The sequence below is a fragment of the Manis pentadactyla genome, chromosome 3, assembly GCF_030020395.1.
Source record: "Manis pentadactyla isolate mManPen7 chromosome 3, mManPen7.hap1, whole genome shotgun sequence".
NCBI classification, from domain to species: Eukaryota; Metazoa; Chordata; class Mammalia; order Pholidota; family Manidae; genus Manis; species Manis pentadactyla.
Window position 1 is genome coordinate 221,118,226 of NC_080021.1, and position 27,957 is coordinate 221,146,182.

General features: G+C 63.1%; 3 protein-coding genes across 16 annotated transcripts; 1 reads left to right on the forward strand and 2 right to left on the reverse strand.

Moving 5' to 3' along the window:
• The first annotated feature begins 191 nt into the window (after positions 1-191).
• Positions 192-22,707, forward strand: GRIN1 (glutamate ionotropic receptor NMDA type subunit 1). Of its 12 annotated transcripts, XR_005027808.2 has the most exons (22): positions 192-834; positions 3,130-3,264; positions 5,144-5,320; positions 7,157-7,219; positions 8,000-8,100; positions 12,312-12,433; positions 12,500-12,674; positions 13,635-13,779; positions 13,877-13,960; positions 15,796-15,937; positions 16,014-16,141; positions 16,327-16,491; positions 16,564-16,682; positions 16,797-16,909; positions 16,980-17,128; positions 17,238-17,395; positions 17,579-17,740; positions 17,970-18,079; positions 18,187-18,332; positions 19,478-19,588; positions 21,477-21,693; positions 21,850-22,707. XR_005027808.2 is itself a non-coding variant. In XM_036900749.2 (21 exons), exons 1-21 carry the CDS (start codon positions 577-579, stop codon positions 21,591-21,593), a joined length of 2,880 nt encoding a protein of 959 aa, XP_036756644.1. In that variant the 5' UTR covers positions 192-576; the 3' UTR covers positions 21,594-22,707. The 12 variants fall into 12 exon arrangements, 11 of the variants coding, with proteins under 11 accessions (XP_036756644.1, XP_036756645.1, XP_057355264.1 ...); XM_036900749.2 differs by having other exon boundaries at positions 21,477-22,707; XM_036900750.2 differs by lacking the exon at positions 21,477-21,693.
• LRRC26 (leucine rich repeat containing 26) lies at positions 22,581-23,998 on the reverse strand. Its single transcript, XM_036900830.2, has 2 exons — positions 23,215-23,998; positions 22,581-23,123 (listed from the first exon to the last, which is right to left on the reverse strand). Exons 1-2 carry the CDS (start codon positions 23,876-23,878, stop codon positions 22,789-22,791), a joined length of 999 nt encoding a protein of 332 aa, XP_036756725.2. The 5' UTR covers positions 23,879-23,998; the 3' UTR covers positions 22,581-22,788.
• An 816-nt stretch (positions 23,999-24,814) lies between these two features.
• On the reverse strand, positions 24,815-27,761 carry TMEM210 (transmembrane protein 210). 3 transcript variants are annotated; one of them, XM_036900918.2, is made up of 4 exons: positions 25,776-26,506; positions 25,474-25,609; positions 25,211-25,240; positions 24,815-25,036 (listed from the first exon to the last, which is right to left on the reverse strand). In XM_036900918.2, exons 1-4 carry the CDS (start codon positions 26,266-26,268, stop codon positions 24,856-24,858), a joined length of 840 nt encoding a protein of 279 aa, XP_036756813.2. In that variant the 5' UTR covers positions 26,269-26,506; the 3' UTR covers positions 24,815-24,855. The 3 variants fall into 3 exon arrangements, 1 of the variants encoding a protein (XP_036756813.2); XR_008996726.1 differs by lacking the exons at positions 25,474-25,609; positions 25,776-26,506 and adding an exon at positions 26,818-27,761 and having other exon boundaries at positions 24,815-25,240; XR_008996725.1 differs by lacking the exon at positions 25,776-26,506 and adding an exon at positions 26,818-27,761 and having other exon boundaries at positions 24,815-25,609.
• Positions 27,762-27,957: the final 196 nt, after the last annotated feature.

Genomic DNA, 27,957 nt, shown 5'->3' on the forward strand with positions numbered 1-27,957 from the left:
CACGCTGCAATCGGGCGCGTTAAAAGACAGGCGGGACTGCTCGCGGTGAGACGGACCCCCCTGCCCTCCCCAAACTCACGTTCGAGGCAGCCCAGACCCCGCCCGGCGAGCCCTCCGCCCGCGCGCGCGCGCGGGCCTCCTCGCTCGCACAGACGCAGGCGCGCGCTCCGGCGCGGGAGGCGCCCCCCTTCCGCTCGGCGCCGGGAAGCGGGGGCGGCGGGAGGGACAGGAGACGCCGGCCCCGTTCGCCGCTCTGCAGTCGCCGCAGCGTCGGGACCCGGACCGGCCGAGCCGCGGACCTGCCGCCGCGTGTCCTCTCGGCGCCGGGAGCCCGGAGCTGCGCGGGGACCCGCTTCAGCACCGCGGACAGAGCCAGACGCACGGGCGGGCGCCGAGACCTTCCCTCGGCCACCCCGTTCCCTCCCTCAGGCGTCCCGGGACTAAGGCTCCCGCGGAAGACGTGGCGCCCCACGCTCGCGGGACCGGGTGCACGCAGGACGGCCGGGGCGCCCCGCTGGGGATGCGCCGAGGGCCCCGCGTGGGCGCTGCCCGGAGCCAGGGCGCTGCCCGGAGCCCATGAGCACCATGCGCCTGCTGACCCTCGCCCTGCTCTTCTCCTGCTCCTTCGCCCGAGCCGCCTGCGACCCCAAGATCGTCAACATCGGTGCGGTGCTGAGCACGCGGAAGCACGAGCAGATGTTCCGCGAGGCCGTGAACCAGGCCAACAAGCGGCACGGCTCCTGGAAGATCCAGCTCAACGCCACCTCCGTCACCCACAAGCCCAATGCCATCCAGATGGCCCTGTCGGTGTGCGAGGACCTCATCTCCAGCCAGGTGCTTGCCGCCCCCTATTCCGATCCGCCAGCGCCCGCCCCTCCCCCACCTCCAGCCCTCCTGCTGCCCCAGTTCCATTTCATCCCTCCCTAGCCATCCCTCTTGCAGCCCTGAAGAGGGGACCCCCGAGTGAACTGGCGGACCCGGCGGCTGCCCGCCCCCATTTGCCCATGCTGAGTTCTGGGCAGGGCTGGTGTCACTAGCAGCCAACACCAACGTTGGCCGGTGCCACATCTCAGCCCCCAGACCGGCCACCTGCCTCTCTGGCCAGTCCTCACAGGGGTCCCAGGGCTCCAGGCCCTGGCCGGTGTGTGCAGACACGTGGCAGGCATTTATCTGGAGGCTGGTTCCCTCGCCGTGTGCTTGTGGGGGTGGCTGTTCCCGGCGCAGGGGCAGCGGGCCCGCCCAGCCGCCCAGCTCGCGCTGCGCAGTGCTCGGATCAGAATGGGCCTGCGGCCTTTGTTTCTGCTTCTAGACCTCCTTCCCTTCCTCCCCCTCCCCCACGTGCGGTCTTCCTGACCTGGGAAATGGCCCAGGTGTTAAGCAGGGTGATCTGTAGTATGGGAGTGCAGCTACGGGTGGCGGCGTGGGCACAGAGCCCCTGGCCGCCGCCACTGCGGGGGAGGACACGACTCCTGGGATTTTGCCTGTGGGAGCTGTCCGCCCCTGGGCCGCGCTGCCAGCGGGATGCCTGTGAAGCCACAGATCACTGCAGCACAGCCCTTTACGTAAGAGGCAGAGCCAGCAGTGGGCCGGCACTGCTCACACATGCTCACATTCAGCCCTGTTCATGGAGAGATGCACAGACTTACACTAGCATGTGCTCTTGCACATCAGCATTATGTAATCCACTGCACATGCTCACATACACCTGTCTACTCACATGCATGTGCCACACAGTATTTGGCACACCCAGGTGCACGTGCAAGTGTGTGCTCACACACCTGGCTCAATCAAGAATGCACACACAATACACATATGGCTGTCAGGCAAACAGTGCACACACTCATGAGCACCCTCATGGTCACACACATGCACACATATACTCATGCAAATGCTGGCTGCCACCTCTGGGTGCAGACAGGGCTGAGGGTGGGTGGGATCAGTCCAGCAGCTCCAGCTGCTCAGCCTGGACAGAGCTTCACTCAGAAATCTCCTCTCACTCCTCAGCCCGGGAGCACCGAGGGCCAAGGGCCAGGACTGGGTGAAGCCTCTGCTTGGTCACACGCTCCATCTGGGCCAGGGAAGAGACATGGAGTGGTCAGAGAGTCAAGGTCCCCTTTCTGTGGATCCCTCTCTGACTCACTCACAGTTGCACTGAAATCACTGTCCCCTCAGAGAACAGCCAGTACCAGGAGCAAAGAGACATCAGCAGCTGTCACTCACAGGGCACAGGCTCTGTGCTGGCATGACAGTCACTGTGCCTGCCACCTGGGGCCAGTGCATGCCCCCCTCCCATTTGCAGGAGCAGGTGGTCCCTGCCCCTCAGAGAGGGGATGGCAGAGTTGAGACACAGGTCCTCCTAGTGTAGGGCACTATGGAAATCGCCAGGCTATCTGTCCCACCTGTCTCCCTGCCACTGGCTTCAGACCTGCCCACCGGGGCCTTGGTTCCGGCAGGAAGCTGGCTGCCTCCCAGCACCTCCCTTCCCTTCCTTGATCTTGAAGTCAGCCCTGGGTTTTGTTTGGACGGAGCCCAGGCTGCCCTGGAAGACAGCAGCAAAGGACTGAGGCCCTGGGTGGCCTCTTGCCGCGTGGTTTCTCCTGCTAAAGCGAATGCTCTCGCCTACACTGAGCAGATGCAGACCTGCAGGAGTTGCCCTCTGTCTCTGGAGCCTGGCCTCCACCCACCTCTGGCCCAGGAGGAGGGACAGTGGGTGCCTGGGTGCGGCTGTCACAGGACGCAGGACCAGCCGTTCTCCCCAGCTACACAGGGGGTGCATCCCACCCTGGGAGCAGCGTGTTCAGCCCTGGGGCTTCCAAAGGACAGGCCTTCACCTGCCCATACCTCAGGGTGGCCCCCCCGGGTGGCAGGGGCAGCCTGAGGAGGGGTCTTCATCTGTGTGTCTCCTGGCCCCAGAGTCTTACTCTGTCTCTGATTCGTCCGTACAACTCATTTATACTCAGGGCGTGTCTGTGGGTCTCGCCTTCTGTCTGTGGGTATGAACCCCAGGACTGTGAGCACAAGCGGGGCCCTGGACACTGCCCCATTGCCTGTCTGGTCCAGCCTCTGCTGCTTCTGGTGTGTGCCCAGCTCGCTCCCTGCTCCGGCTGACCCTGTCCCCTGTGTCCTCAGGTATACGCCATCCTAGTCAGCCACCCACCTACCCCCAACGACCACTTCACTCCTACCCCTGTCTCCTACACCGCTGGCTTCTACCGCATCCCCGTCCTGGGGCTGACCACCCGCATGTCCATCTACTCGGACAAGGTAAGTCTGCCCACTGGATGGACACCCAGCCAGCTCTGCTCCTGGGTCCAGGGGCCCTGGCAGCTGCCCAGTGAGAGGGGCGGGGCTCAGACAGAGGTGCTCAGAACATGGGCTCCAGGCTCGAGGAGCAGCAGGGGTCAGGTGTGCACATGGGTTCACAGATGCTCACGCACCCCCCCCAATACTCATAGTCACACACAGGCTCACTCACACTCATGCACACCAATAACAATACACAAACTCATGCAGACTCACAGGTACCAACAAATCCATACACTCACTCACACCTACATACATCTGTGAACACGCACACACCTTCATGCAACACACACATTTGCATGCATGCACTCACACTCATGTGCACATTCACTTAAACGAATGTGTTCCCCCTCCAACACACACTGCTCACACACTTGTACTCACACTTGTCACACACCCATGCACTTAGGCAGGCACCCACTAGCAGCTGACAGGCTCCAACAGTGAGCCCTGGGAGGCAGCAGGGGTCCTTTGGGTGGGAGGAGCACGGACAGGGAGGCCTCCTGCACAACGTGGCGGGCAGACTTTGGAGAGCAGGAGAGGGGCCCCAGGGGTAGGAAGGCCCGCGGACTGCAGGGTAGCCGTGTGGCTGTGGCTCCCAGCCCTGCCAGGGGTGTCCAGAGAGGTGAGGGGTGGGTCTGCCCAGAGATGAAAGGAGAAAGATGGGTCACCTGGAAGGTGTGGGTCAAGGGGAGGCCGGTCTGCCCCCTGACCTGAGCTCTGGAAGCCCCAGCGTACAGCCCAGTGCCCAAACTGCTCAGAGGCACTTCGCCCTTGGGGAGGGGTGGGGGAGCCTCCTGTGTCCTCCAGCCACGGCCTCCTTTGTCTGTCCAGGGAGAGAAAAGACTCGGACTGAGGAAAGGGGCGGGCGAAACACGGGATGCTGGGAGGAGGGGCGCCCCCTGAGCACGAGGCCCTGGCTCAGACCCAGACTGCGGCCCGGCTCTGATCCAGCCCAAGGGCAGACCTCACAGGTCCACCCGGCCCCACACGCGGGCCAGCCCATAGCTGATCTGTGCCCCACACATGGACCAGGAGGGCCTGGGTCAGAGCCAGCACCAGGCCCCAGAGAGCCCTCTTGCAGCCAAGTCATCAGGCAGAGGACTGACGGAGGCAAAGGGGCATCCATGCACGTGGGCCCCAAGGCACTGCCTTGGGCCACAGGGAGGGAGCAGGAGAGGAGGAATCCAGAGGTCTCGGAAGACCGCAAGATGGACGGGGGTCCACAGGGGCGCAGAGGGACCAGTGCGCCCTACAGACAGGGAGGGCCTAGGTGAGGGGGCAGGGGCTGCCCCTGCCTGTGTCCTGGACATACCCCTCACTGGGTCAGGGCACACAGAGAGCGAGGCAGGGTCAGCGAGCAGCTGCCACTGGACGAGGGGAGGGGAGGAGATACTTGAGTGAAGACTTCCTAACAAATATGACCATTAAAATTTGGGAAGGACCCTGCTTGCCGCCCCACTGGGGCTCTTTGAGAGGTTGCATGTTAGTGAGAACGTCTTGAGTCCAACCTGCCCAGCAGGGGATGGCTCTCGTGAGGGGCGAGCTCATTCCTGAAACAACCCAGACACCCCATGTCTCTGTCAGGGTGCTGCCGGGCCAACACCCAGCCTCTGATTCTTCGATCAGATAATGGGGAAGGGGAGAAGCCAGTGGTGGGGGGCAGTAGGGACTTGAGTCTGGTAGGTGTGTCCCAGGGGCATGAGGACAGAGGTGGGGAGAAGGGGACCCCCGGGTGTGGCAGGCGCCCCCAGGGTGTGAGGGCAGAGGCGGGGGCGTGGCAGGCGCCCCCGGGGGTCCCGCGCAGCCCCTCAGCCTCCCCCCCCCCCCGTCCCCGCAGAGCATCCACCTGAGCTTCCTGCGCACGGTGCCGCCCTACTCCCACCAGTCGAGCGTGTGGTTCGAGATGATGCGCGTGTACAGCTGGAACCACGTCATTCTCCTGGTCAGCGACGACCACGAGGGCCGGGCGGCGCAGAAGCGCCTGGAGACGCTGCTGGAGGAGCGCGAGTCCAAGGTGAGCCCGCGGGCGGCGGGCGCGGAGCCGCCGTGTCTGTGGCTGTGTGTGACACCCTCTCTTTCCATCCTGCACGCTCAGCACCACCACGTCTGGCGAGCGCCCGCCCCAGCCTGTCCTCGGCTCATTTCACTCGCTTCTGCCATTAGTCGAAATCTCCTCCGTGTCAGTCCCTGCGGGGCGAGGGCAGGACCACCTGGAGCTCTGCAAACACCCTGCCCTCCGCAGCCTTCCGGGGCGCCCGCAGGGCGCCGCCACCGCACCCCATGGCCCTCCCCGAAGGCGCCCGCCCTCCCTCCTGCGACCAGTCCCCGGACCTTGCTGCCCCGCCGGCCACTCACAGCCCCATCCCCGGCTCCCCTCGCAGGGACGCCCCTCCTCGCCTCCCCGCACCCCTTCCACGGGAGGGGCCCCGGACTCCTCCAAGGGACCAATCACACACACGGACACGCCCCCCCCAGCCCGCCCCCACTCCGTGGGGCCATAGAGAGGAGTGATTTCCGGGGGTCCAGGCGACCCCCACCCCTTCCTTATGCGCCCCTACTGCCAGCCTGCAGAAGAGCTGGTACCCTCCAGACGAGGTCCAGGAGCCCACATTCACTCAGCCCAGAGCCCTGGGCATTCAGTACCCTGGCCACTGCCCACGCCCCCACCCCGGGTTGGGTGGAGGCCAAGCTGTGCAGAAAGGGAGGGAGGCCCAGGCTGTGGAGGGCCCCAGGAGGCCAGGCCAAGGGGGTGGCAGGGGGCATCTTCTGTCTGTGAAGTTACAGCAGGATTCACCAAATGTAGTGCCAATCCCAGGACTCCAAGCTGCCCTAGGCCCCCCAGGGAGTAGGGGGCACTGGCTGTGGGGTCAAGTGAGGCAGACCCCAGTGGGCCCTGGGGGTCTTGCTGTGGGAGATGGTTCGTCCAGGAGGAGGGCTGGCTACTAGTGCATGGGGGCCCCACCCCTCCGGAGACAGCACCCAGCCCCTGGCCAACAAGAGCGGGCCCACTCACGGCTGCCCTGTGCAACCCATACGCGCCCATCACTCACACTCCTGCACACCCAACCACACGGGCCCACGCACACAGGGACAGCAGTCGGTACCAAGACGGGTCGCTTGCTGCACACTCTCAAACCACACACTTCTGCCCACGGCCCTGCCACCAGGACACACACAGGCACGCGGCTCATGGGCACTCTCATACACATGGGCATGGAGGCACACACGCACACATGTGCCCACTGCTAGATGGCACCGGCCCTCTCTCCCTGACAGGGTCTGCAGACCAATGCTTCCATGCAGTGCCCACACGTGGAGGTCACCCTGTGCACACACAAATTCCTGTCATACTCACTCTCCAGCGCACATGTGGGCCAACAGTGTGCACATACCCATGAATGAGGACACAAGGGAGGATGTGGGAGGGGGAGGGACGTAGGGGACAGGGCACCGGGGAGGGGTGCTCACTCCCCACTCAGGACTGACTGGGGTGGGGTGGGTGCTGTTGGGGCCACGCAGCCAGTGCATGGCAGGGTTGGGGCAGCAGGTGGAACTCCAAAGGGACTTACTTGGTGTGGACACGGAAAGGGCTTCCCTTTCTCTTGAGGGTGACTGTTTCCAAAAGCACAGCTCTGTGGCTGGGAGCCTCAGTGACCCCCAGTTCCCCTTGGCCCCCAACACCACCCTAGCCCCAGCCCTACCCCAGGCCTAGGTGTTTGCGAGCTCCAGGTTACGAGCCCGTCTGCAGACGTGCCGAGGAGGTGGTGTGATTGCTTTAGCGCCGTCATTTTCAACCGTTTATAATCTTCTTCTGTGTCTGCATATTTTCTCTGTGCACATTATTCATCAGAGTAAAAAAAGGAACTATGAAAACCTCGACCAACTGTCCTATGACAACAAGCGCGGACCCAAGGTATATATGCATGGACGTGCACGCCACCCACCAACTAGGGCGCGCTGGCCTCTGGCGCCTCGGCCACTAGGGCCGCTGTCAGCTCAGCAGCGCTGCGCCGCAGGCCGGAGCAGTGAGGAGAGTGAGATGGTGAGGCAGGCAGCCGCAGGCAGAGAGGGCCGCGTGGGCCACAAGAGTGCCTACGGCCCACCCACCATGGCCTCGGCCTCGGCCTGTGCCTGAGAGGCAGGCTGCAGGAGGAGCTGCTCTCCTGGAAGTGCATGCAAATCTCTGGGACCGCCTGGGTTTCCTCGCGGAACCCAGGAGGGCACCCTCCCGCTCGGCCGCCCAGCTGCTGGTTGCCTGCAGCCAGGGCCGCTCCTGCAGGGCCTGCAGGGGCAGGCCTGAGAGGACCTCCTGTAGCTTTGGAAAAGTCGGCCCCGTCTCCACTCCCAGTTGCATTCTGAAACCGTTCTGTTTCCTGTCCGCTGCACGCCTCTTCCTGAGTCTCGGTCCACTTCAGCTTGCATGCTCAGTGCGACAGCAAGAACAGGAGTGAGAGGTGGAGAGATGCAGAGCAGGGCGAGCGCAGGAGAGCGAGCAGGCTGAAGGCAGGACCAGCCGTGGAAACCAGGCAGGCCAGGAGGCAGGAGGCAGACGGACAGCGCAGGTGGCAGCTGCAGGCCGGGCAGCCTTAGCTAAGCTGCCTCGGGGTTCCTAGAGGCTGCAGCCCAACTCTCGCCCCTGAGGCGCTATGTCCCCCGTCCCGGCAGCCTGCTAACACTCCTGCTCACACCGCAGGCTGAGAAGGTGCTGCAGTTTGACCCGGGGACCAAGAACGTGACGGCCCTGCTGATGGAGGCGCGGGAACTGGAGGCCCGGGTCATCATCCTCTCTGCCAGGTAAGGCTGGGCTGGGCCCCTGCCCCTGCTTCACCCAGAGCAGCACCTGGGCTAGAAGCCCACCACCTGGGGGCACCACTGGGCTGAAGTTGAGCTTCAGCTTCCGAAATGACCTTGCCAAGGAGAACCCCTCCCCCAACACATATACCTGGTGACCTGGCAGATGCAATGACCTCTATTTTTGTCCATCCTTCCTCCCTTCTACAGTCACCTGCTGCCCCTTGCCCTGAGCTAGGAGATAGAGAAGCCCCTCCCTTAGGAAGGCAAAGGGTGAAGAATGGGGTGACACGGAGATCCAGGGTCAGGGTCAGAGAAAAGGCCCAGGGTGCTGTGTGGGTGTGCAGATGAGCCCAGGTGGGAAGGACCATGGCAGGTAGAGGGCCAGAGTCCTAGGACAGAAGGATTGGCCCCATGCCATGATCTTGCAGATCATCTACCCCCAGGTAGAAAGCTCCTTATCCGCATAAAATTTATCCTCTATAACTTATCCAATATAGATACAGAATTTATCCTATAAGTTCTCCTGGGAAGGGAAAGGCCAAGTCCACCTTGGGACAGCAGGGAGGGCCTGGGTGGACCCACCCCACTCTCTGCCCAGTCCCATAAACTCTGCTGGGCTCCAAAGAGTGGACAAAACAGCAGGGTTCACCCCACCCAGAGGAAGACACCCCAAGTGCTGCTGTTTGGCGTGCTGGAAAGAGCCAGCAGAGCAGGTGTCCATTGGCACATTCAGTCAACAAACCTCTGGCACAGAGCCAGTCCTCCCAGGGCCAAGCACAGAGTGGGGACAACCAGGGCTCCTCTGACTGGGAGGTGGGAAGCAGCCCCCTCCTGCACTCATGCCCTCCGGATGATGCGTTAGGAAGGGGCCATTCCTCCACTGCCCCCATTTTACAGTGGTGATTTGGGGCTCAGAGCTGTGGGTCACTTGCTCACACCCACTGTCCAACCCTGAGAACTATGGGTAGGGCTTTGAGAGAAAGGTTTAAGGACGTGTCCAGTGAGGTCCGCGGGGCTACACTGCCCCTCCTAGGCAAAGCCTCGCCCGGCCCGGAAGGGCCCCGCCCAGGGGAAAGCCCTGCTCCACCCAGAACAAGCCCTGCCCAAGGTAAGCCTGCCCAGAAGATTTGCCAGTACCTCTCTGATTTCTGGATTTGTTTACACCTACCCTCATTCGTCATAGGGCTTGAGGGATATTCTGTGGGTGTGGTGGGATGGGTGGTTGGACCACTGGGCAGACAGATGGGCAAATGGACAGTTGGCTAGCAATCTAGTCCCCTTCATCCAGGACAGGGCAACTCAAGGAATGCATTATCCAAAAACTTAGGTGTCCAACTGTTGGGCAGTTTCACCAAGAATGAGGTCACAGGAAACTAGACCTGCCCAACCCACACACTGTCATCAGAGTGGCCACCAGGACACAGGCCAGAAAGCCACACGTAAAACCAATCCATGGAACCCCATCACACCCAGGTCCCAGCAAAGGAGTGGGGACTTCTCCCACTGTTTCCTTCTGGCCGACAAGACCCCACATCACACTGAAGCCATGGGGAAGTCCCAGGGTATGGGCAGGGAGGGGCTTACCCTGTATTGCCAGCCCCCAAGGTCAAGAACAGGTTTGCCAGATGTGGATACAAGAAAAGGTCTGCCCAGAGAACGGGACACGGTTATGGCAGATAGTTGTGCACACATCACAGACACAGGGACATGCACATGAACTATGTGCACATCACAGGCACATATACACAACCACACACCATAAAACACCACATATACACACACATCATATTTGCACCACATATGCACCATGCACAAGCCTATGTGCATGCACACGTTTTCATGCACATATCCATACACATGCACCAACACCATGAACACACCATACACAACACATGCATTTTCGTGCACACACTATATGCACACCATGTGTACACACTTGCACAACCATACATACGTGTCTGTACACCTATACATACACAAGCACGACATGCACACCATACAAAACACACATCAAGCATGCATATACCACATATACACCATGTGCACATACACATATATGCACATCATACACATGTTGCAGACACTATACACATTGTGTGCATGCACACACACAGCTACAAACCCATATACATGTGTACCGTATATACACCACACATGATGTCTGTGCATGCATGCAAACACATGCACCATATACACACCATGCACACATACAAGGCATTCACATGCATTCACACACAGGCATACACACCACACTTCTACACACACTGCCCACATGCACATACAGGCATGCTGCCACATACAGTACATGCACAAAATACCAGACACATTTATACACATATGCACACCTCTATACATGTGTGTACACACCACACACACAATATACACGTGTACTCATGTATATGTACATAAATCACACACTCACTACATGCAGTTTACATGCACATATCCCACACATGTACATAAAGCACAGCACCCGTCCTGAGTCCATGCAAGGCCCCTGGACTGTCAGGGCTGGGAGGGACCCCTCCTCTCACATGCTGGGCTCCTTGGAGCAGAGCAGCCCCAGCACCACAGCAGAGGGCAGATGGGCCCACCCAACACACCCAGGTCCCAGGAGCCCAGAAGTCCAGGCTGTTCCCAATGCAGCAGCAGAGACAAGTCTTCTTGACCCTGCACTTCAGCCTGACATTTGGCTCCTCCTCCATGCTGAAAGCACTTTGCAGAGACATCCCATTATGCTAGTCTTAATTTTTGGTCACTTTTCTATGTGCAGAGAATTCATCTCCAAAACGTTTCATTTTTATCTTCCTGAAATTGTCTTTCCTGGGATCACCTATTCTCTTGAAACAGTTTGATAGGTCGCTCAGGCTTTTGCCTACAGGTGTGGCACTGGTTATACTGATTTGCACAATACAAGCACAGGTATGCTCATCTGCCAAGCCAAACACCATAGACCTGAACTGTGTTGAGCAGAAGGGCCTCTGCCAGGCTTTGTGGGCATCTTTGATTGGGTATGCTGCACCCCGACACCTGCACTGGGATCTACCAGGAGACCCTGGCTGGATGCTCTCATTTGGGTCGTGGGAATGGCACTGCCTGGGCTACCTGTATTTGTGTGACTTGCATAGAACAGTAGCATTGTCATTTAGAGCAAACACTGAAGGTTTGCATTCCTCTGTTGGCTAATTTTTCAGAAAATTGAGGGCAGACCCCATAGGGAGCCTAGGGCTACCTTGGTTTGCAGAGACAGCCAGTGTAAAAATAACCCACCAACAATCTGCCCAACTCCTTTGCACCCCATTGCCCATGCATTGGAGAAGCAAAATGCCAGTCGTGGTCCAGGCCCACCTGGGGACAAGTCCAGCCTGGCAGGCAAGGGAAGATGGGAGCGGGGGGAGTCAGTGGCCCCCACTTTTCCTGACCAAGGAGACACCAGGCCTCAGGGACCTCACAGGCTCACCTATGAGGACACCCTGAGAGCTCAGGACCACGTGTGCCTGAAAGGTGAGGCCTGTGCTGGGTCCTGCTGGTGGCCCCCGCCTACGGGTGGGGTGGGGCAGGGGGAGCACAGCTGCTTGCACAGACTCCAGAAAGGTGAGCAGGTTCTGCTGAGGGGCTCAGGACAGTCCCGAGGCACAGGGTCCCACAGCATCTAACCAACCAGCCCTTCTGCACACGTTTGGACTTGGAGAACCAGAGTGGGTGTGGCTTACCCAGGCAGTCCCAGGAGAATAGGCACAGAGCTGACTGCCACTTACAAACTGGTGTGTCCTCAGTGCTTCAGGTTCCCCTTCTGACCCAGGGGTAGCACCGAGGATGTCGTAAGGATCAAATAAGGTAGTCCACGTAAAGTGCTTAAAACAGTGCCTGGTACCTGGCGAGCAAATAATCAATCAGTAATGACCCACCACCACCCCAGGTCACCCTAACCCTAACCCTGTCTATCAAGGGCAAGAGGCCAGCAAGAGAGGTCTGGGAAGCTCTGGGTGTCTGGGCCCCTTCCCCTCTCTAGAGTCACTGGTCCAGAGCGGGGGTGGGGAGGGCGTGGGGAGGGCGCGGACTGGGTACTGTCAGCTGTGCAGGGTCGCTGGACCCAGGGAGTGCTGGCAGCAGTGTAGCCCGTGCTCAGCGGACCTGGGCAGCCGGAGTAGCCGCAGGCTGGCGGGTGGGGGCGCTGGGGTCCTGGCTCGTCACCCCCGTCTGCCCCACAGTGAGGACGATGCTGCCACTGTGTACCGCGCAGCTGCGATGCTGAACATGACGGGGTCGGGGTACGTGTGGCTGGTGGGCGAGCGGGAGATCTCGGGGAACGCCCTGCGCTACGCCCCAGACGGTGAGTGCTGGCCTCTCGGGTCCCGCGGGCGGGGTCCCCACGCGCTCTAAGCGGACGCTCCCCCAGGCATCATCGGGCTGCAGCTCATCAACGGCAAGAACGAGTCGGCGCACATCAGCGACGCTGTGGGCGTAGTGGCCCAGGCGGTGCACGAGCTCCTGGAGAAGGAGAACATCACCGACCCGCCGCGCGGCTGCGTGGGCAACACCAACATCTGGAAGACCGGGCCGCTCTTCAAGAGGTGGGCGGGGCCTCCCGGAGTGGGCGGGAGCCTGCTGCCCGCATCCTACAGATGCAGGCGTCTCCCCCATTTCCATCCTGTCCCCCACCTCTCCCCCACCACCACCTCCATCTCCACTGTAATAATCATCTTCCCCGTATCCAGCGCTCACACCAGCACCTGATCTGTCACCGAAGTCATGACCGCCTAACCTGCTCCAGCCCCACCTTTTAACACTGTAGCCAAGCCTGAGACCCAACCTCACTCCCCAGGGTGGCTGACAGCCCTTGAGAGGAGGCTTCTGCTGTAGGTGGGGGCTAACGGCTTCCAGAAACCCAGAGGTCAGACAAGGAGCCCAGGGATGGTACCCAAGCCTATAGAGAGCTAGGGTTGGCCTGAGACCAGGTGGACGGCCACAGTAGGCAGGGAGTTAGCTCACAGCATCCTGAGCACCATGCCCGCAACAGAGGTTCACGTACAGCTGCAGACATAGCCACATGCACCCAGGTACTCCAAGAGGCCAGGGCACACACGCATGTGCCACAAGTACATGCATGGGTGTGCACCCCACACAAGGATCACCTGTGTGCACAGGTATGGCCTGATGGGCACACCACACATGTACACGGATGTGCACACACAGTGGGACAGGACCTCCACCCTGCCTTCCCGACTCACTAGTGAACAGGCCACTGCCTCCTCCCTGGCTTCTGCCTCCTCATCTGTAAAGCAAGGATGGCTGCTGTAAGGACTGAATGTCCCAACCTACAGAAAACCTGCAAAACAGGGTCTGGCACCTGGCAATTGCTGGGCCACCACAGCTGTGCTCTGTATTGGTGCAGGCAGACAGGCACACCAGCCATCAGACCCACAGTCACTGAGCTCTTTCCTGGGACTGGGGCAGTATGTGGTGCTCAGGCTGCTCAGGAGGCCAGGGAAAAGGGTGTCCCTGATAAATGCAGCCCATCCCGTCCTTTACAGAGTGCTAATGTCTTCCAAGTACGCGGATGGGGTGACCGGCCGTGTGGAGTTCAACGAGGATGGAGACCGGAAGTTCGCCAACTATAGCATCATGAACCTGCAGAACCGCAAGCTGGTGCAAGTGGGCATCTACAATGGCACCCATGTAGGTGGGGGTCATGAGGGGGTGGGGGCTGGGGCCTTAGGGTCCTGGGGCCGAGACCCCTGCGTGGCCACCCTCCATCTCATACTCCCACCCCCAGGTCATCCCCAATGACAGGAAGATCATCTGGCCAGGTGGAGAGACAGAGAAGCCCCGAGGGTACCAGATGTCCACCAGGCTGAAGGTGGGGGCCCACCACCCTGGACACTTCGTCCAGCCCCTCAGACCCAGAGGAGGGGACAGTGAGATGAATGACCGTGACAGAAGGAAGTAGGGATGGGACCTGGAGCCAGAAGGAGCAGGGGTGGCAGGTGGGGGGAGGAGAGGAAGCTGCAGGCCCCCCACCTCACAGGGTCTCTCCAGTGCGCCTCCTGACGCAACCTTACTTAAGTCTGGGGAAGCAATGTGGGACAGGACTCTGTGGGGACCGGCTTACGAGGAACAGAGGCGCAGTGGTAGCCATTGTGCGGACCTCATCTTCAGCACTGTCTGCCCTGGGTCCTGCTCTGGCAAATGCCACCCCCATGCTCTGCTCACTCTTACAGGTGCTCCTAGCCACTCCCCACCCCAGCCTTCACAGCCTTCTGCCAGGACTGGGTCAAACTGCCCCTTGATCCTGGCCTCTTGCAGCGCTGCTGGGGGCAGGCGTCCCCTACTCCACTCTCTCCCTGGGCCTCTGGGAGCTCCCCACCCACTGGGAGCTGACCTTGCCCCTCACAGCTTCTCTGCATTGGTTTGCCTCACTGGGCTCATCCCTGGGTCCCCTGCCTCTTCCCAGGGCACCCTCATGGGGGTCCCTCCCCAGCACAGGCCAGAATGTCAGACCACCAAAGGCAAGGACCCTAAATGCAGGGTGCCTGACCAACTCTCCTGGTGTCCCCAGGCCCTCTAATGTCTCTCGACCCTGCTGCCTTCTGAGCCCACTGCCCATGGCCTCTCAGTCGGACCCCTTTGTCTGCACCTGCCCCTGGGTTACCACCCCTTGAGACAGGCACGGTGGGCTTTCCTGAAGCTGCCGTGGCCTCTTTCTGCAGTTCACACACCTCGTGTTGCAGAGTCTGAAAGTAACAGCCAGAACACTGACCACAGATGACCCCTTCCATGCTGCGGGGGGCAGATGGTGTTTTATCTTCTTACTGGTCTCACTCTTACTGGTTTTTTTTTAAGCACAGATGTATATCACTTGTCTAATAGAAAAGCATGAGGAAATTCTGAAAAGCGAATAAGCTCCTTGGGGGGCTACCAGACCCCCAGGGAGAAAAAATGCCCAGATGCCACCCTCACGCTGTGGCTCAGGCCTGCTCACCCTGCAGGCTCACCCTCCCGTGCCCCCTGTGCCCCGCAGGGATCCCTGCTCACTCTGCAGATTCTACTCCAACATGCTGGGGTCCCTGGTCAGCACGCTGTGCTAGGCTCAGCCCCTCCACCCCCATATCCGCCCTCCGTGCCCCCACCTACAGCTCCTAAGGACACGGGAGAGTGAGAGCCCAACATGAACCCTAAGGATCGCCAGCCAGGGAAGAGGGAGGGAGGGTAGATGACCTTCCCTGCTGGGAAGGCTGAGGCCAGGAGAGGCCAGTGATCAGACAAAGCAATCCCTGGGCATCCTGTGCAGGCTCTGGGTGGACGTCAGTGGACATGCCCCTGTCCTCATGGGGCCAGGGGCAGGAAGCAGGCTCTGGCCTGGGACAGGGGTTCTCATCCCTGAGGAGCCCGAGGGTGACCAGGGCAGACTGGGTGTTCCCAGAGGAAAAGTGGCCCAGAGAAGGGCACAGCATTTCAGGCGCCACGTGCATTCTGAGCACCGACGTGGCCTAGTGGTCCGGGTTTTCTGGGGCAGCAGGCAGATGACGCTGAGGGTGGCCTGGGAGGATGTGGACTCACCGCCTGGAGCCGAGCAGAGGTGCGGGAATGTCGGGCATGTGGAGGGCCGCAGGGCAGCCTGGGTGTGAGAGGAGGACAGAGCCCTGGGGCGGCTGAGGACAGACGGTCCAGCCCGGGTTTCCCCTCCTCCCGAAGATCGTGACGATCCACCAGGAGCCTTTCGTGTATGTGAAGCCCACGCTGAGCGACGGCACATGCAAGGAAGCGTTCACAGTCAACGGGGACCCGGTCAAGAAGGTGATCTGCACAGGGCCCAACGACACGTCGCCAGGCAGCCGTGAGTGCGGGTCGCGGGCGAAGGCTAGGGCACCGCACCCGGAGTACCCCGGTCACCGCCCCTACTTACCCCCTAGCGCGCCACGTGGTGCCGCAGTGCTGCTACGGCTTCTGCATCGACCTTCTCATCAAGTTGGCACGGACCATGAACTTCACTTACGAGGTGCACCTGGTGGCCGATGGCAAGTTCGGCACGCAGGAGCGGGTACGCGTGGGTCGCTGGGAGCTGCGGACTGGGTGGAGCTGGGGGTGGGGCCGGAAGGCCGGGCGGGTCCTGCGAACGAGGACGGGGTCTAGGGTGGGGGACCCCTGAGATGTGCTAGAGCGGCATCCTCTCGCCGGAGTGGGGCCAGAGTCGTTCGCATCCCCACGGGTTGTGCCACCCCCCAGGTGAACAACAGCAATAAGAAGGAATGGAACGGGATGATGGGCGAGCTGCTAAGCGGGCAGGCGGACATGATCGTGGCGCCGCTGACCATCAACAACGAGCGCGCACAGTACATCGAGTTCTCCAAGCCCTTCAAGTACCAGGGCCTGACCATCCTGGTCAAGAAGGTGAACAGGGGCCTGGGGGGTGGGGTGCGGTCCTGGGAGGGCTCGGGTGGCGCTGACCGTCTGTCCCCGCAGGAGATTCCCCGGAGCACGCTGGACTCGTTCATGCAGCCCTTCCAGAGCACGCTGTGGCTGCTGGTGGGGCTGTCCGTGCACGTGGTGGCCGTGATGCTGTACCTTCTGGACCGCTTCAGGTGAGCGCGGCCCGGGGGCCCGGACATCCCCACCTGCGGGCGGGCGGAGCCGGGCGAGCGGCGGCGCAGGGCTGCCTCTCCCGCCCTCTCCCGCCCGCCCTCTGCGCCCCGCAGCCCCTTCGGCCGGTTCAAGGTGAACAGCGAGGAGGAGGAGGAGGACGCGCTGACCCTGTCTTCAGCCATGTGGTTCTCCTGGGGCGTCCTGCTCAACTCCGGCATCGGGGAAGGTGAGGCTGCGCCTGGGCCGCGTCCCGCCCCGCCGCCGCTGGCGAGGCGCTGACAGCCCTGTGCCCGCAGGCGCCCCCCGGAGCTTTTCCGCGCGCATCCTGGGCATGGTGTGGGCCGGCTTTGCCATGATCATCGTGGCCTCCTACACCGCCAACCTGGCGGCCTTCCTGGTGTTGGACCGGCCGGAGGAGCGCATCACCGGCATCAACGACCCCCGGGTGAGGCCCGGCGCGGCGGGTGGGGGGGACGCAGGGCCCGCGAGGTAAGCGGGGGTCGCCTCGGGAGGGCCGGGGAGCAGCGGTGAGCCTCGGCCCTCTGACCCCGTAGCTGAGGAACCCCTCCGACAAGTTCATCTACGCGACGGTGAAGCAGAGCTCGGTGGACATCTACTTCCGGCGGCAGGTGGAGCTGAGCACCATGTACCGGCACATGGAGAAGCACAACTACGAGAGCGCGGCGGAGGCCATCCAGGCTGTGCGGGACAAGTGAGGGGCGGGGCCGGGCGGGGCCCAGGGGAGGCCGCCGCGCGGGGAGGGTGAGAGCCGCCAGGCCGGAGGGGCGCGGACCGGCCTGAGGTTTCCAGGGAGGCAGACGGGGCCGTGCGAGCGGGCGGGAGCGAGGGCGGCCCTGCAGTGCGGGGCGCCCGTGACCCCTGCCCCTGCTCGCAGCAAGCTGCATGCCTTTATCTGGGACTCGGCGGTGCTGGAGTTCGAGGCGTCGCAGAAGTGCGACCTGGTGACCACGGGAGAGCTGTTCTTCCGCTCCGGCTTCGGCATCGGCATGCGCAAGGACAGCCCCTGGAAGCAGAACGTCTCCCTGTCCATCCTCAAGTGAGCCAGGCTCCGGCCGTCGCCGCACCACCTTCTCCAACCCCCTCCAAGAGCCTCCCACCTGAGGCCGACCCCTCCCTGGGGCCAGACGCCCCTACCGGAACCTCCCCGTTCCTTGCCACTCCCAGCCCGCCCCGCCCCGCCCCTCCAGGCCCCGCCCCGCCCCGCCCCGCCCCAGTTCGCCTCTCCGCCGACTCGGCCCCGCCTCTCGCACGCCCCGCCCACCCAGGTCCCACGAGAACGGCTTCATGGAAGACCTGGACAAGACATGGGTGCGGTACCAGGAGTGTGACTCGCGCAGCAACGCCCCTGCTACCCTCACCTTTGAGAACATGGCAGGTGGGGACCCCCATTCTCCTCAACGCCCCTGCTGACACTGGGTGGGTACTCTAGGGGCCCCGCAGACTGGGCAGCCAACAGCTGAGGTGCTGGGTCCCGGCCCACAGGGGTCTTCATGCTGGTGGCTGGGGGCATCGTGGCGGGGATTTTCCTGATCTTCATCGAGATTGCGTACAAGCGGCACAAGGACGCTCGCCGGAAGCAGATGCAGCTTGCCTTTGCAGCAGTGAACGTGTGGAGGAAGAACCTTCAGGTAGGGCAGGCCACCCTCCGAGGCCTGGTGCCCACGGCCCGGCCTGGCCCAGGCCCTCCTCCATCCCCACAGGCCGAAGCACTGGCTGTGGCTCCCAGGAGCCCATGGGGGCAGGACTGGAGCCAGCCAGGGCAAAGCTGGGCTCTGAGCCTCCACCTGGCCCCTCTGTCTCCAGAGTCACCTGCTGGCGCCCATTCCATAGGAGGGCAAACTGAGGCAGGGTAAGACAGGGACCCACCTGGGTGTAGCACGTGAGTCCAAGATGTATTGTGCCCTCACCACCCCACGCCCCTCTGCACCCTCCGGGCACCCCCCTTTCCCTGCTGCCTTCTGTGCTCCAGTACTGCAGTCTAAATTGGGGCCCCAACTGGCCCTGCCTGGCACTGCAGCTGTGTCTGTGGGAACTTGATGCCACCGGGAGACAGGCTGTGCGTGGGGCAGCCACAGCGCACTTGGGATGGGGCGGGCAGTGGGGTCTGTGCAGGCTGCAGGCTCCTGCCCCACCATCCAGTTCCAGCTTGATCCATCTCTTCTCTTTCTCTGGGTGCCTCCCCAGAGCCAGTGTGGAGAGGAAAGGCCACGGGGTAGCCCACACACCTCTCATCTGCCCACTCTTGTTCTTGGGACCTAGTCACTGCCCTCACTAGAGGGCACAGGGCCATCCTGGCCATGAGACCAGGGGGCCAGGGTCCCAGGGGCTGCCTTCATCTATCTATCACTCCAATTTGTCTCGCCACCTGCCTTCAGCCCCTTGGCCCCTTCCTGAATCTTGGTGTGCCCCTCTGGGGTCAGAGTGGCTGGTGGGCTCAAGGGCAACTCCTCCAGTACTCAGAGGGCCCCTCCTCCTCGGGACACCTGTAAACCAGGGCCACCCGGGGCCAGGGAGCCAGGTGGATCTCCCCGGAAGAGAGCCAGACGGGACTCAGCCCAGCCCCATCACAAGCAAGGTCAGGCCTGAGACCCCCGCGGGAGCAGAGGCTGCCTGCACACGTGTGGCCGCTGGTCTGACAATCCAGCGCAGGGAAGCAGGCAGGAGCGAGGGCCTGAGTGGCCGGCCAGGCCGGGCCGCGGCCCCCAAGGAGCAGGCGAGGGCAGGTGTGGCCGCCACCCTCAGCCGTCTAATCACTTATACATATTCATTTTAGGATAGAAAGAGTGGTAGAGCAGAGCCCGACCCTAAAAAGAAAGCCACATTTAGGGCTATCACCTCCACCCTGGCTTCCAGCTTCAAGAGACGTAGGTCCTCCAAAGACACGGTAAGGGGAAGACACCCAGTCCCACGTCTCCGACTGATCTCGCCTGCCCTCCGTGTCTGTGTCCCGTGCATCAGGCGTGCCCTCTTCCCTCCCCCTCATCATCCCACTCCACCCCAACCGCTGTGGCCCTCCTGGCCTCATCTCTACTGGTCCAGCACACAGGTCTTCTCTCCAGCTCCAGACCTTTCTTGGTCCTCTCTCCCACGGGCCCTCAAGGGGTCCTCTTTCCCCGTGTGTCTCTGCATTGGTCTGCCCCCCATGCCATGACGCCATGCGCCATCTTGAAGCTATGTCATGTTGTTGGTCAGCCTCACTACCTTGGGGCCATGCCCGAGGCCCCTGGGAGCTCAGAGCCACCCATTCCTGGCTCCTTGCCCACCAGGAGGCCGTCCCGCCTCTCCCTTACATCCGTTTCTCCAGCATCCCTGAGAGGGCCTGCTGCTTCCTCTCCTCCTGCCCTGCAACGTCCACAGGGAGGTGGCTGTGATGTCCCATCCGTCCATCTGTCTGGCCGCCGGCCCCGCCCCTCAGACACCTGTCTCACATGTCTCACCAGAGCCATGACTGTTGCATCCCCTCCATGTGGTCTCTGTGTGGGCTGGGGCTGGGGGCCGGGCCTGGCTCCATCTGGGTGGACCGCTGGGGCCTGGAGTTGAAAGAGGCCTCTGGCCACAGGGGACCATCAGGTGGGGACTGGATGGGACCAGAGGGGTGGCTCCCACCCCAGGTTGAGCTGTGGCCCACAGAGCTGGGGCACTGAGACTCCCAGACAGAGGCCCAGGAAGGGGAGGCCTCCATGGAGGAGACTAGAGCCTCAGCTCCTGAGCCCCAGCCCACCCCCCAGGGCCACAGCAGAGCAGGTCTACTCAGCAGCTTGTCGTTGCACCGAATGTGCATGATGAGACAAAAGCCCCCAAATGAACCCAGCCTTGCTGGGGACACCCCGGTTCATGTGGGGAGGGGCCACTCACAGCCAGCACAGCCCTGGGCCCATAGCAGTCCAGCCCACAGGAAGCCACAGCACCCCATAGGGTCTTATGCTGCAAGGTGAAAAGGATTTTCAGTCCCCTTGCCCGGTGCTCAGGAAGAGAGGCTGACCTTCAGGATACAGGACTTGGCCAGAGCGATCTGAGTGCAGGGCGAAGCCACCAGGGTGCCCCACCGGGGGCCTGCAAGGCCTGGCTGCTCCACTTCCCAGGAAGGGCTCAGCACTGGGAGGGTGGGCGTAGCGAGAGGGTCACCCAAGCCCAGGAAAGTGGGCAGAGCCTGAGCCAAGGGCCCCACCAGGGACGTGGGAAGAGGAGGGTGAGAGGGCAGGACCAGAGAGGATCAGGGGTGGGGATGGGGGACAGGGTATCCTGGCAGACAGCACTTTTTGGGCAGGCAGCTGAAGAAGGGGCATAAAAGTCATGCAGACGATGGGTCACTTCCTGAGGCTGTTACTGAGTCCCGCCCACCCCCACCCCATGCTCTCACCCAGAGCAGACACGCACATCCCTTAGCCGGCCCATGTGCAGCTCAGACCTTCATGGTGCCTTTCTGGGACACATTCACAGCGGACTCCACTGAGCCTCCCTGGGCACTAGGGACCATCCCCCAGGCCAGCCCTGGTATCATGTGCACTGCAGGGATGACAGGGGCACTGCCAGCTGGGGGGCCTGGGCGGGGGAGGGCAGCCCAGCTCCCACCTTGTTTCGGGCTGGGTGCCTGCTTGGAGGGAGGCCTGGGTGGAGGGCGCTGTTGGGAGGGGTTGGGTCGGTCTGGCTGCTGAGATCCTCTGCCCCTGTCCTGTGGCCAGTCTGGGCCAGGGCGGCACTGGGCGCTCAGGGCCGGGGTCCCTGGTGGCTGGCGGGGCCAGCGGGTATTGATTGTTGGTTCTTATTTATAGAGCACCGGGGGTGGACGCGGCGCTTTGCAAAACCAAAAAGACACAGTGCTGCCGCGACGCGCTATTGAGAGGGAGGAGGGCCAGCTGCAGATGTGTGCCCGTCATAGGGAGAGCTGAGACGCCCTGCCCGCCCTCCTCTGCCCCCCTCCCCCGCAGACAGACAGACAGATGGACGGGACAGCGGCCCGGCCCACGCAGAGTCCCGGAGCACGACGGGGTCAGGGGGAGGAGCGCCCCCCAGCCTCCCCCAGGCCGCGCCCTCCCGCCTGCCCGCCGGTCGGCCGGCCGGCCGGTCCACCCGTCCCGGCCCTGCGCATGCCCCCCGAGCATCAGGGCTGACGGGCCGCCTTGTCTGTGTATTTATATTTTGCAGCAGTACCATCCCACTGATATCACGGGCCCGCTCAACCTCTCAGATCCCTCGGTCAGCACCGTGGTGTGAGGCCCCCGGAGGCGCCCACCTGCCCAGTTAGCCCGGCCAAGGACACTGATGGGTCCTGCTGCTCGGGAAGGCCTGAGGGAAGCCCACCTGCCCGAGACTGCCCACCCTGGGCCTCCCGTCTGTCCGTCTGCCCTGATGCCTGGTGGGCAGCCCCTGCTGGACCGAGGCGCGGACCAGAGCGGCTGAGGACAGGCCAGAGCTGAGCTGGCTGGGCAGGGCCACAGGGCACTCCGGCAGAGGCAGGGCCCTGGGGTCTCTGAGCAGTGGGGAGAGGGGCTAGGACGGCCTGGGTGGAGGGGCTCGGAGCACAGACTGAAGCCCCATCCTTCCCAGCCACCACCAGAACCTCGGTGGGGACCCCCGCCGCAGCTGGCTGGGTCGCCCCTCCTCCAGCTCCAGCCCCTCCCAGCCTGGCTCCACCCCCCTCCTTTTCTGACCCTCATCCCTTCTGCGCTTGACCCCGTCCTGCGAGCTGGTCCTGCCCTTCCCCATCAGCAGACCCTGATCCCCCAGCTGGCAGCTGCTCCTGGGGACACCCTCGGGCTCCCGGCTGCCTCCAATGTGTCCCTCCTCCAGACTGAGAGGGCTGCGTCTTCTCTTCGTCTCCGGCCTGCAGCCCATAATGGCCTTCCCCAGAGGCCGGCTCGGGACCAACCTCAGACCTGCCTACCCCCTTGTACAGGCCTACCCCTTCCCCGTGCGGCCCCTCCGTCCCAGGGACCCGGCGCGCGCCGCCCCCCTGACCCGGTGTATGCAGTGGTGATGCCTAAAAGAATGTCACGAAATTTCGGCCTGTGTCACTTGTTGACGCCAGCAGGGAGTGTGGAGGGCAGGGGATAGGGGCGAGATTCGAGGGCAGCCGTGGTCCACTCAGGCATGGACAGCGGGGGCGGCGGCATCGGCGGCGGCGATGGGGCTCCCAGCGTCCGTGGGCGAAGCCGGGCCCGGGCAGGGGTCTGGTGGTCTCCTTGGCGGGCGGCGGGCAGCGGCGCGGCGGCGGCGCGCCCGGCAGGCGGTAAGCACCGAGCCCAGCGCCAGGCAGGCGGCCAGGCTGGCGAGGAAGGAGCCGGGCCCGAGGGCGTAGACCACGGCTAGGTCCCGCGCAGCGAGTGGCTTCGCGCAGTGGCTGAAGGCGGTGTCGGGGAAGGCGGTCACGGGGCTGAGCGTCAGGCGCCCCGGAGACACGCAGTGCAGCGTCTCAGCCTCTGCGGGACACCGGCGCGGAGTTCAGCAGGCGGTGGCAGCGGCTGCCGTGGCCCCCGCCCCGCCCCGCCCCGCCCCGCCCCGCCGGCTCACCTGGCGCCGGCCGCGGGTGGTTGCGCAGCCAGGCGCAGAGCGGGCGCAGCGCGCAGCCGCAGGCCCAGGGGTTGCCACGCAGGCGCAGCGCGTTGAGCGCGGGCAAGCTGGCCAGCAGCCCCGGCGCGAGTGTAGACAGCTCGTTGTCCTGCAGGCTGAGCGCGCTCAGGTGCGGGAGCGCGCCCAGCGCTGTGGGCTCCAGGAGCGTCAGCCGGTTGCCGGCTAGCGAGAGGGTGCGCAGCGCGCGCAGCGGCGCGAAGGTGCCGGGCTCCAGCGCCTCCAGCTGGTTAGCGCTGAGGTCCAGCAGCTCCAGCGCGGCCAGGCCCCAGAAGGCCCGCGCGTGCACCCAGCGCAGCCTGTTCTCGCGCAGGCCCAGGTGCCGCAGCGCGCCCGCGCCCATGAAGGCGCCGGGCGCTAGCGCGCGCAGGCGGTTGTGGTCCAGCAGCAGCACGCGCACGCGCCGGCTCAGGCCCGCGGGTACGGCGGCCAGCGCGCGCCCAGTGCAGTTGGCCTCGCCGCCAGGAGTGCACTCGCACAGCGCGGGGCAGCCGGGGGCTCCCGGATGCCCGGGAGGAGCGGCCGCGGTGGGTGTCTGGGCCCAGACTGGCCAGGACCACAGCAGGAGCAGTAGCGACGGCCGCGCGAGAAAGGCGGGGCTCCGCATGGGGGCGGTGGGAGGCCTGCTGTCCGTTGAGTCCCCGGAACCCCTGCGTCCCCGCGGCGCCCGCACGAATGTCAACCTTTCGGCCTGAGCCCGGCAGTTCCTGCCCTGCGCCTGGCCCGAGCCTAGGGCGGGGGCTGGGCACACAGCCAGCGCCCTGCGCTGCCAGCCACCTGTCCCGGAGCTCCAGACTCCTCCTGGCTGGGCGCCAGCAGTGGCGCTGCCGAGAAGCCCCCCTTTGTGTGGTTCACCACCCCACGCCCCCGTGGCCTGTGTAGCAGCTGGACCACCCCCCCACACACATACCGGACTCATGGATGGGCCACACTGAACTGGAGTCAGTGTGCCCTTCTCACCCGTCTCGGTCCGTTTGTCGCTCCGCAGAGTGACCCTAGCACTCATATACAGTAGCCCCCACATGGGAATGGCAGCACCCCCATGGTGGGGTGGGTGATTGGTGGGGGCACATATTGGGGACCCGAGCCCAGGGATAAGCTGCAGGGTGGAGTGGGTGGCACACGGGAGGCAGGGAGGCAGAGTCATGCCTGCAAAGACTCTCCTGGAACCTCAAGGAGACAGTGTGGGCGGGGCAGGGGCACCAGCCCTGGTCCTCCTGCCAGATGCTGCTCCCTCTGGAGTTGCCAGAGCTGCAGGTCCTGTCCTGGTGTTTAACGGGGGTGGGGCTGGGCACAGGCCCAGGAGCCCTGCCAGCTTCATAGGACAAAGCAGCAGGAAGATGCAGGGAGGAGCTAGGCTGAGGCCATGCAGGAGGACGTGCAAATACAGAGGTGTGGCTCCTGCCCTGGATGGTGGACAGTGGGTGCCTGGGGTGGGCACCCTCATGGAAGATAGAGATGACCCAGGTGCACAGACTCTACCCCTGCCCCATGGCCCAGCCACCTGGGCTCTAGGAGGAGGCAGGGAGGACAGTGCAGACCCACTAACTACTGTTTTAATTCTCCCAGCTGCCCACAACCTACTCAGGTGGGAGGGGGGCGCCGCTCCTCCAGGGTCACTGAATCCACGGGGATGGTCCTGAGGCCATGACCCTCCAGGGGCAGCGTCGTGGAGACCTCCAGGTCAGGATCCATAACGTGAGACTCCACATGCACTGCGTGCAGGTCCATGCACTCTTCCTGGGCCCCAAAGTGCCCCACCAACCTGCAGGGCACAGGCAGTCGGGCTGGCTGCAGGCAGCCATCAGCTCGGGCTCACAAGGCCTTGACCACCCAGTATGGACCCTGCACTCCAGTCGAGTGCTCTGAGAACTGCACCTCCTGAGGACAGGGGCAGGGACGCAGTTCACTCCTGGGATCCTCCCCTGGGGTCACTCACCTGCTATCTGTGTGTCTGGGGTGTGTTTCACTGGGGAAACAAAGGTAGGTATGAGTTCTAGAAGAATGGGGCTAGCCTCCAGGAGCCCGGAGGTGCCCTCTACACCTCCCCCTAACCCGCAATCTGGGAATTGCCCTTCCCAAGCCCCTGGTGGCATCCCTCCCAGGAGCAGAGGCCCCTCTCCCAGCAAGACCAAGGGCTCAGGGCAGGTGGTATGGCCCTGTGGCCCTCATCCACCCGCCCCAGCCCTGGGGCTCACACACCCCTTGGCTCGCATGATGCCAACTGCCACAATGACGAGGGCGCAGAAGCAGCTGGCACTGATGCCCGCCAGCACCACAAGCAGGGCGATGAGTGCCTCCCGGCTGAGGCCCAGGCTGCACTCACAGTAGGTTCCTGCTGCAGAGACAGAGCCCGCTAGGCCTGGGGGCCACTGTCACTAGCAGAAGACTCCCCAGGGCCACTCCTCTCCCTGGCAACCACCATAAGGACTCGGGCACACCTGACCTGCTAGACAAAGGAGGGGGCCTGGCTGGGGGCGGGGTCTGGGGGCAGGAGGAGGCACCTGCAGCAGGCATGAGCCAAAGGGACAAACATATCAGGCCAAGGGGGCTGCCAACCAGGCAGGAGTCAGGCTGAGGACAGAGGGCCATGTCCAGCCCCCAGCCCCACCTCACACCTCTGGACGGAACTTGCCAGAAGGTGCTGACCTCACAGTAGGGAGGTGAGTCAGGGTGGGTGGGGGCAGGGGTGGGGGCAGGGCCCCAGCTGAAGCTCCACTCCAACCTGAGCTCTGATATTTGAGAAGCCCTGGACAGGCAGCCTTGGGGCAGGACAGGTAAGGTGGACAGGAGCCTGGGAGCCACTCCTGGGGTCCCTGGCCAGATCTGAGGCAGAGTCAATGATGAGCCTGCCCCAGACCCAGTCATCTGTTTCTCAGGAGAAGGGGTGGAGTAGTTCAGGGTGTCTGGGCTCCAGCTGACCAACATCACCAGCCACCGTCCTCCTCCCAAGGCTGGGATGCAGGGACTGAGGGCAGCTATGGGGTGGACCTGCATTTGCTACCCTTACACTAGCTGCTTTGGGAAGGGTCCTGCTGACACCCCAGCAATGCCCAGATCTAGAGGGCCCCCCACTCATTCAGGAGAGTGGGTGTGCTGCCCACAGGCCTCATAACACCCTTTTCCAGGACGTGGCTCAGTAACGGCTGCAGGCAGCATCGGAGGACCCAGCTGAAATGTATCACTGGAGCCCACAGCCACTTTGGGACCCATGCCCAGGCCCCTCTGGTCTGCTCCCAGCACAGCTTCCTGCAAGGGCTGCCCGTTGCCCTTGCCTGCAGGCTGGTGTGGTGCGTCAGGCCCATCTCCTCCCTGCTGTCCTGCACAGCCACTCCACGAGGCTGCCTCCCTCCTCCCCAGGGGCCTGCCAGGAAAACTAGTCAGGCAGCAGGAGAAAATGCCTGCCCCATGGCTGACCCCACAGGGCACCATGGGGGAGGGCACAGCTGGGCCCTAGCCTGCTCTTGGTAAGCAGGAACCTCCCTGACCCAACACAGGTGCCCCTCCTGGCGGGGCCCCTCGGGACTAGCCCAGCTCCTGGCTCACTTCTGTGCCACTGCTTCTGGGCTCCAGGACCCGCCCAGGCTTTACCGCACCCGCCTGAAGGGACACAGAACAGGTGTGCCCATGCTGGGGGCTGGCATAGTCACCCTGCCAGTCCAGTCCAGCAGGTTTTCATCCTGGTTAGGATGACAGAGGCACACCCAGCCTGGCCCAGGTGGGCATGGCGGGTGTCAGAGCCCTCAGGGCCTCCACTAGAGTTTGGAAGAGAGCAGGAAGCCCCTCTTCTCAGGACCACAGCACAGCCACACGCAGACGCCCCCAGGGAGCCAGACCCGGCTAGGTGGGGCTGAAGGGAGTCGTTGGCTCATCAGAACCCTGAAATTGCTGAGCCATGCACCTAATACTTACCATTTCCTCCTTCAAATCCCATGGCAAGCAAAATTCTCTGGAGTAAGAGGAAGTCCTAGAAGCTGGACTGCCATTAGGGCACTCGTGAGCGTGAGGCCAACAGAGAGGTGGAGGTGGGCACTAGGGGGCAGCCTGCTGGAAACCCAGAGAGCATCTGGGGTGGTGGGTGCAGCTCCAGGCCTGGAACAGGACAGCACCATGCCTGGAATAGACCCTGCCTGGAACAGGGGGTCAGCTTCGCTAGGTACGGCTCTAAAGGTCTTGGGTGTTGGTGAAGCCAGTACCCTCCCCTGCCATCGGGACTCAGGCCGAGGGCAGTGCCAGGCCAGTGCTGGCCTTGGATGGACCCTGTGCTCTGGCTGGGGTGGACTGTGCTCCCAGGGCCCTTCACCTCCTGCTGTGCAGAGCCCCCAATGCTCCTGACCACACGTCCAGGGGTATGGAAGGGAAAGGTCCCAGTGAAGGCAAGCTTCATTGAGTTCCAGGCACTATGGCCAACCCCAACATGAGAGGGATGGAGAGATGCCCTCCCACTGCCAGGGTGTCCCAGGCAGCCCCTCCTGCCAGAGATTTGGGAGTTCTTGGCTTAGCAGGCATTCCAATGGAGCCCACACAGCCAGCAGCAGCCCTGGCTGAGCCCGGCACTTGGGACCATGACCCTTGGGCTTGGGGCAGGTGGGACCCAAGGGCTTCTCTTGAAGGACAGAGAAGCATGGCTGTGCTGGAGGCAACCACACGTGGCTCAAGAGAAGCCAACTCCTGGGGTCCTGCCTG

Coding starts and splice junctions, on each gene's coding strand:
- TMEM210 (XM_036900918.2), bottom strand. CDS start 26,268: ATGCAGGTCCACCCCATAGCTGCCCTCAGTCCCTGCATCCCAGCCTTG. Junction 25,241..25,473: donor GGCATCATGCGAGCCAAGGG/GTGTGTGAGCCC, acceptor TTGTTTCCCCAG/TGAAACACACCCCAGACACA. Junction 25,037..25,210: donor CCCAGACACACAGATAGCAG/GTGAGTGACCCC, acceptor TGTGCCCTGCAG/GTTGGTGGGGCACTTTGGGG.
- LRRC26 (XM_036900830.2), bottom strand. CDS start 23,878: ATGCGGAGCCCCGCCTTTCTCGCGCGGCCGTCGCTACTGCTCCTGCTG. Junction 23,124..23,214: donor CCACCCGCGGCCGGCGCCAG/GTGAGCCGGCGG, acceptor GGTGTCCCGCAG/AGGCTGAGACGCTGCACTGC.
- GRIN1 (XM_036900749.2), top strand. CDS start 577: ATGAGCACCATGCGCCTGCTGACCCTCGCCCTGCTCTTCTCCTGCTCC. Junction 16,142..16,326: donor AGTTCGGCACGCAGGAGCGG/GTACGCGTGGGT, acceptor GCCACCCCCCAG/GTGAACAACAGCAATAAGAA. Junction 17,396..17,578: donor ATCCAGGCTGTGCGGGACAA/GTGAGGGGCGGG, acceptor CCCTGCTCGCAG/CAAGCTGCATGCCTTTATCT.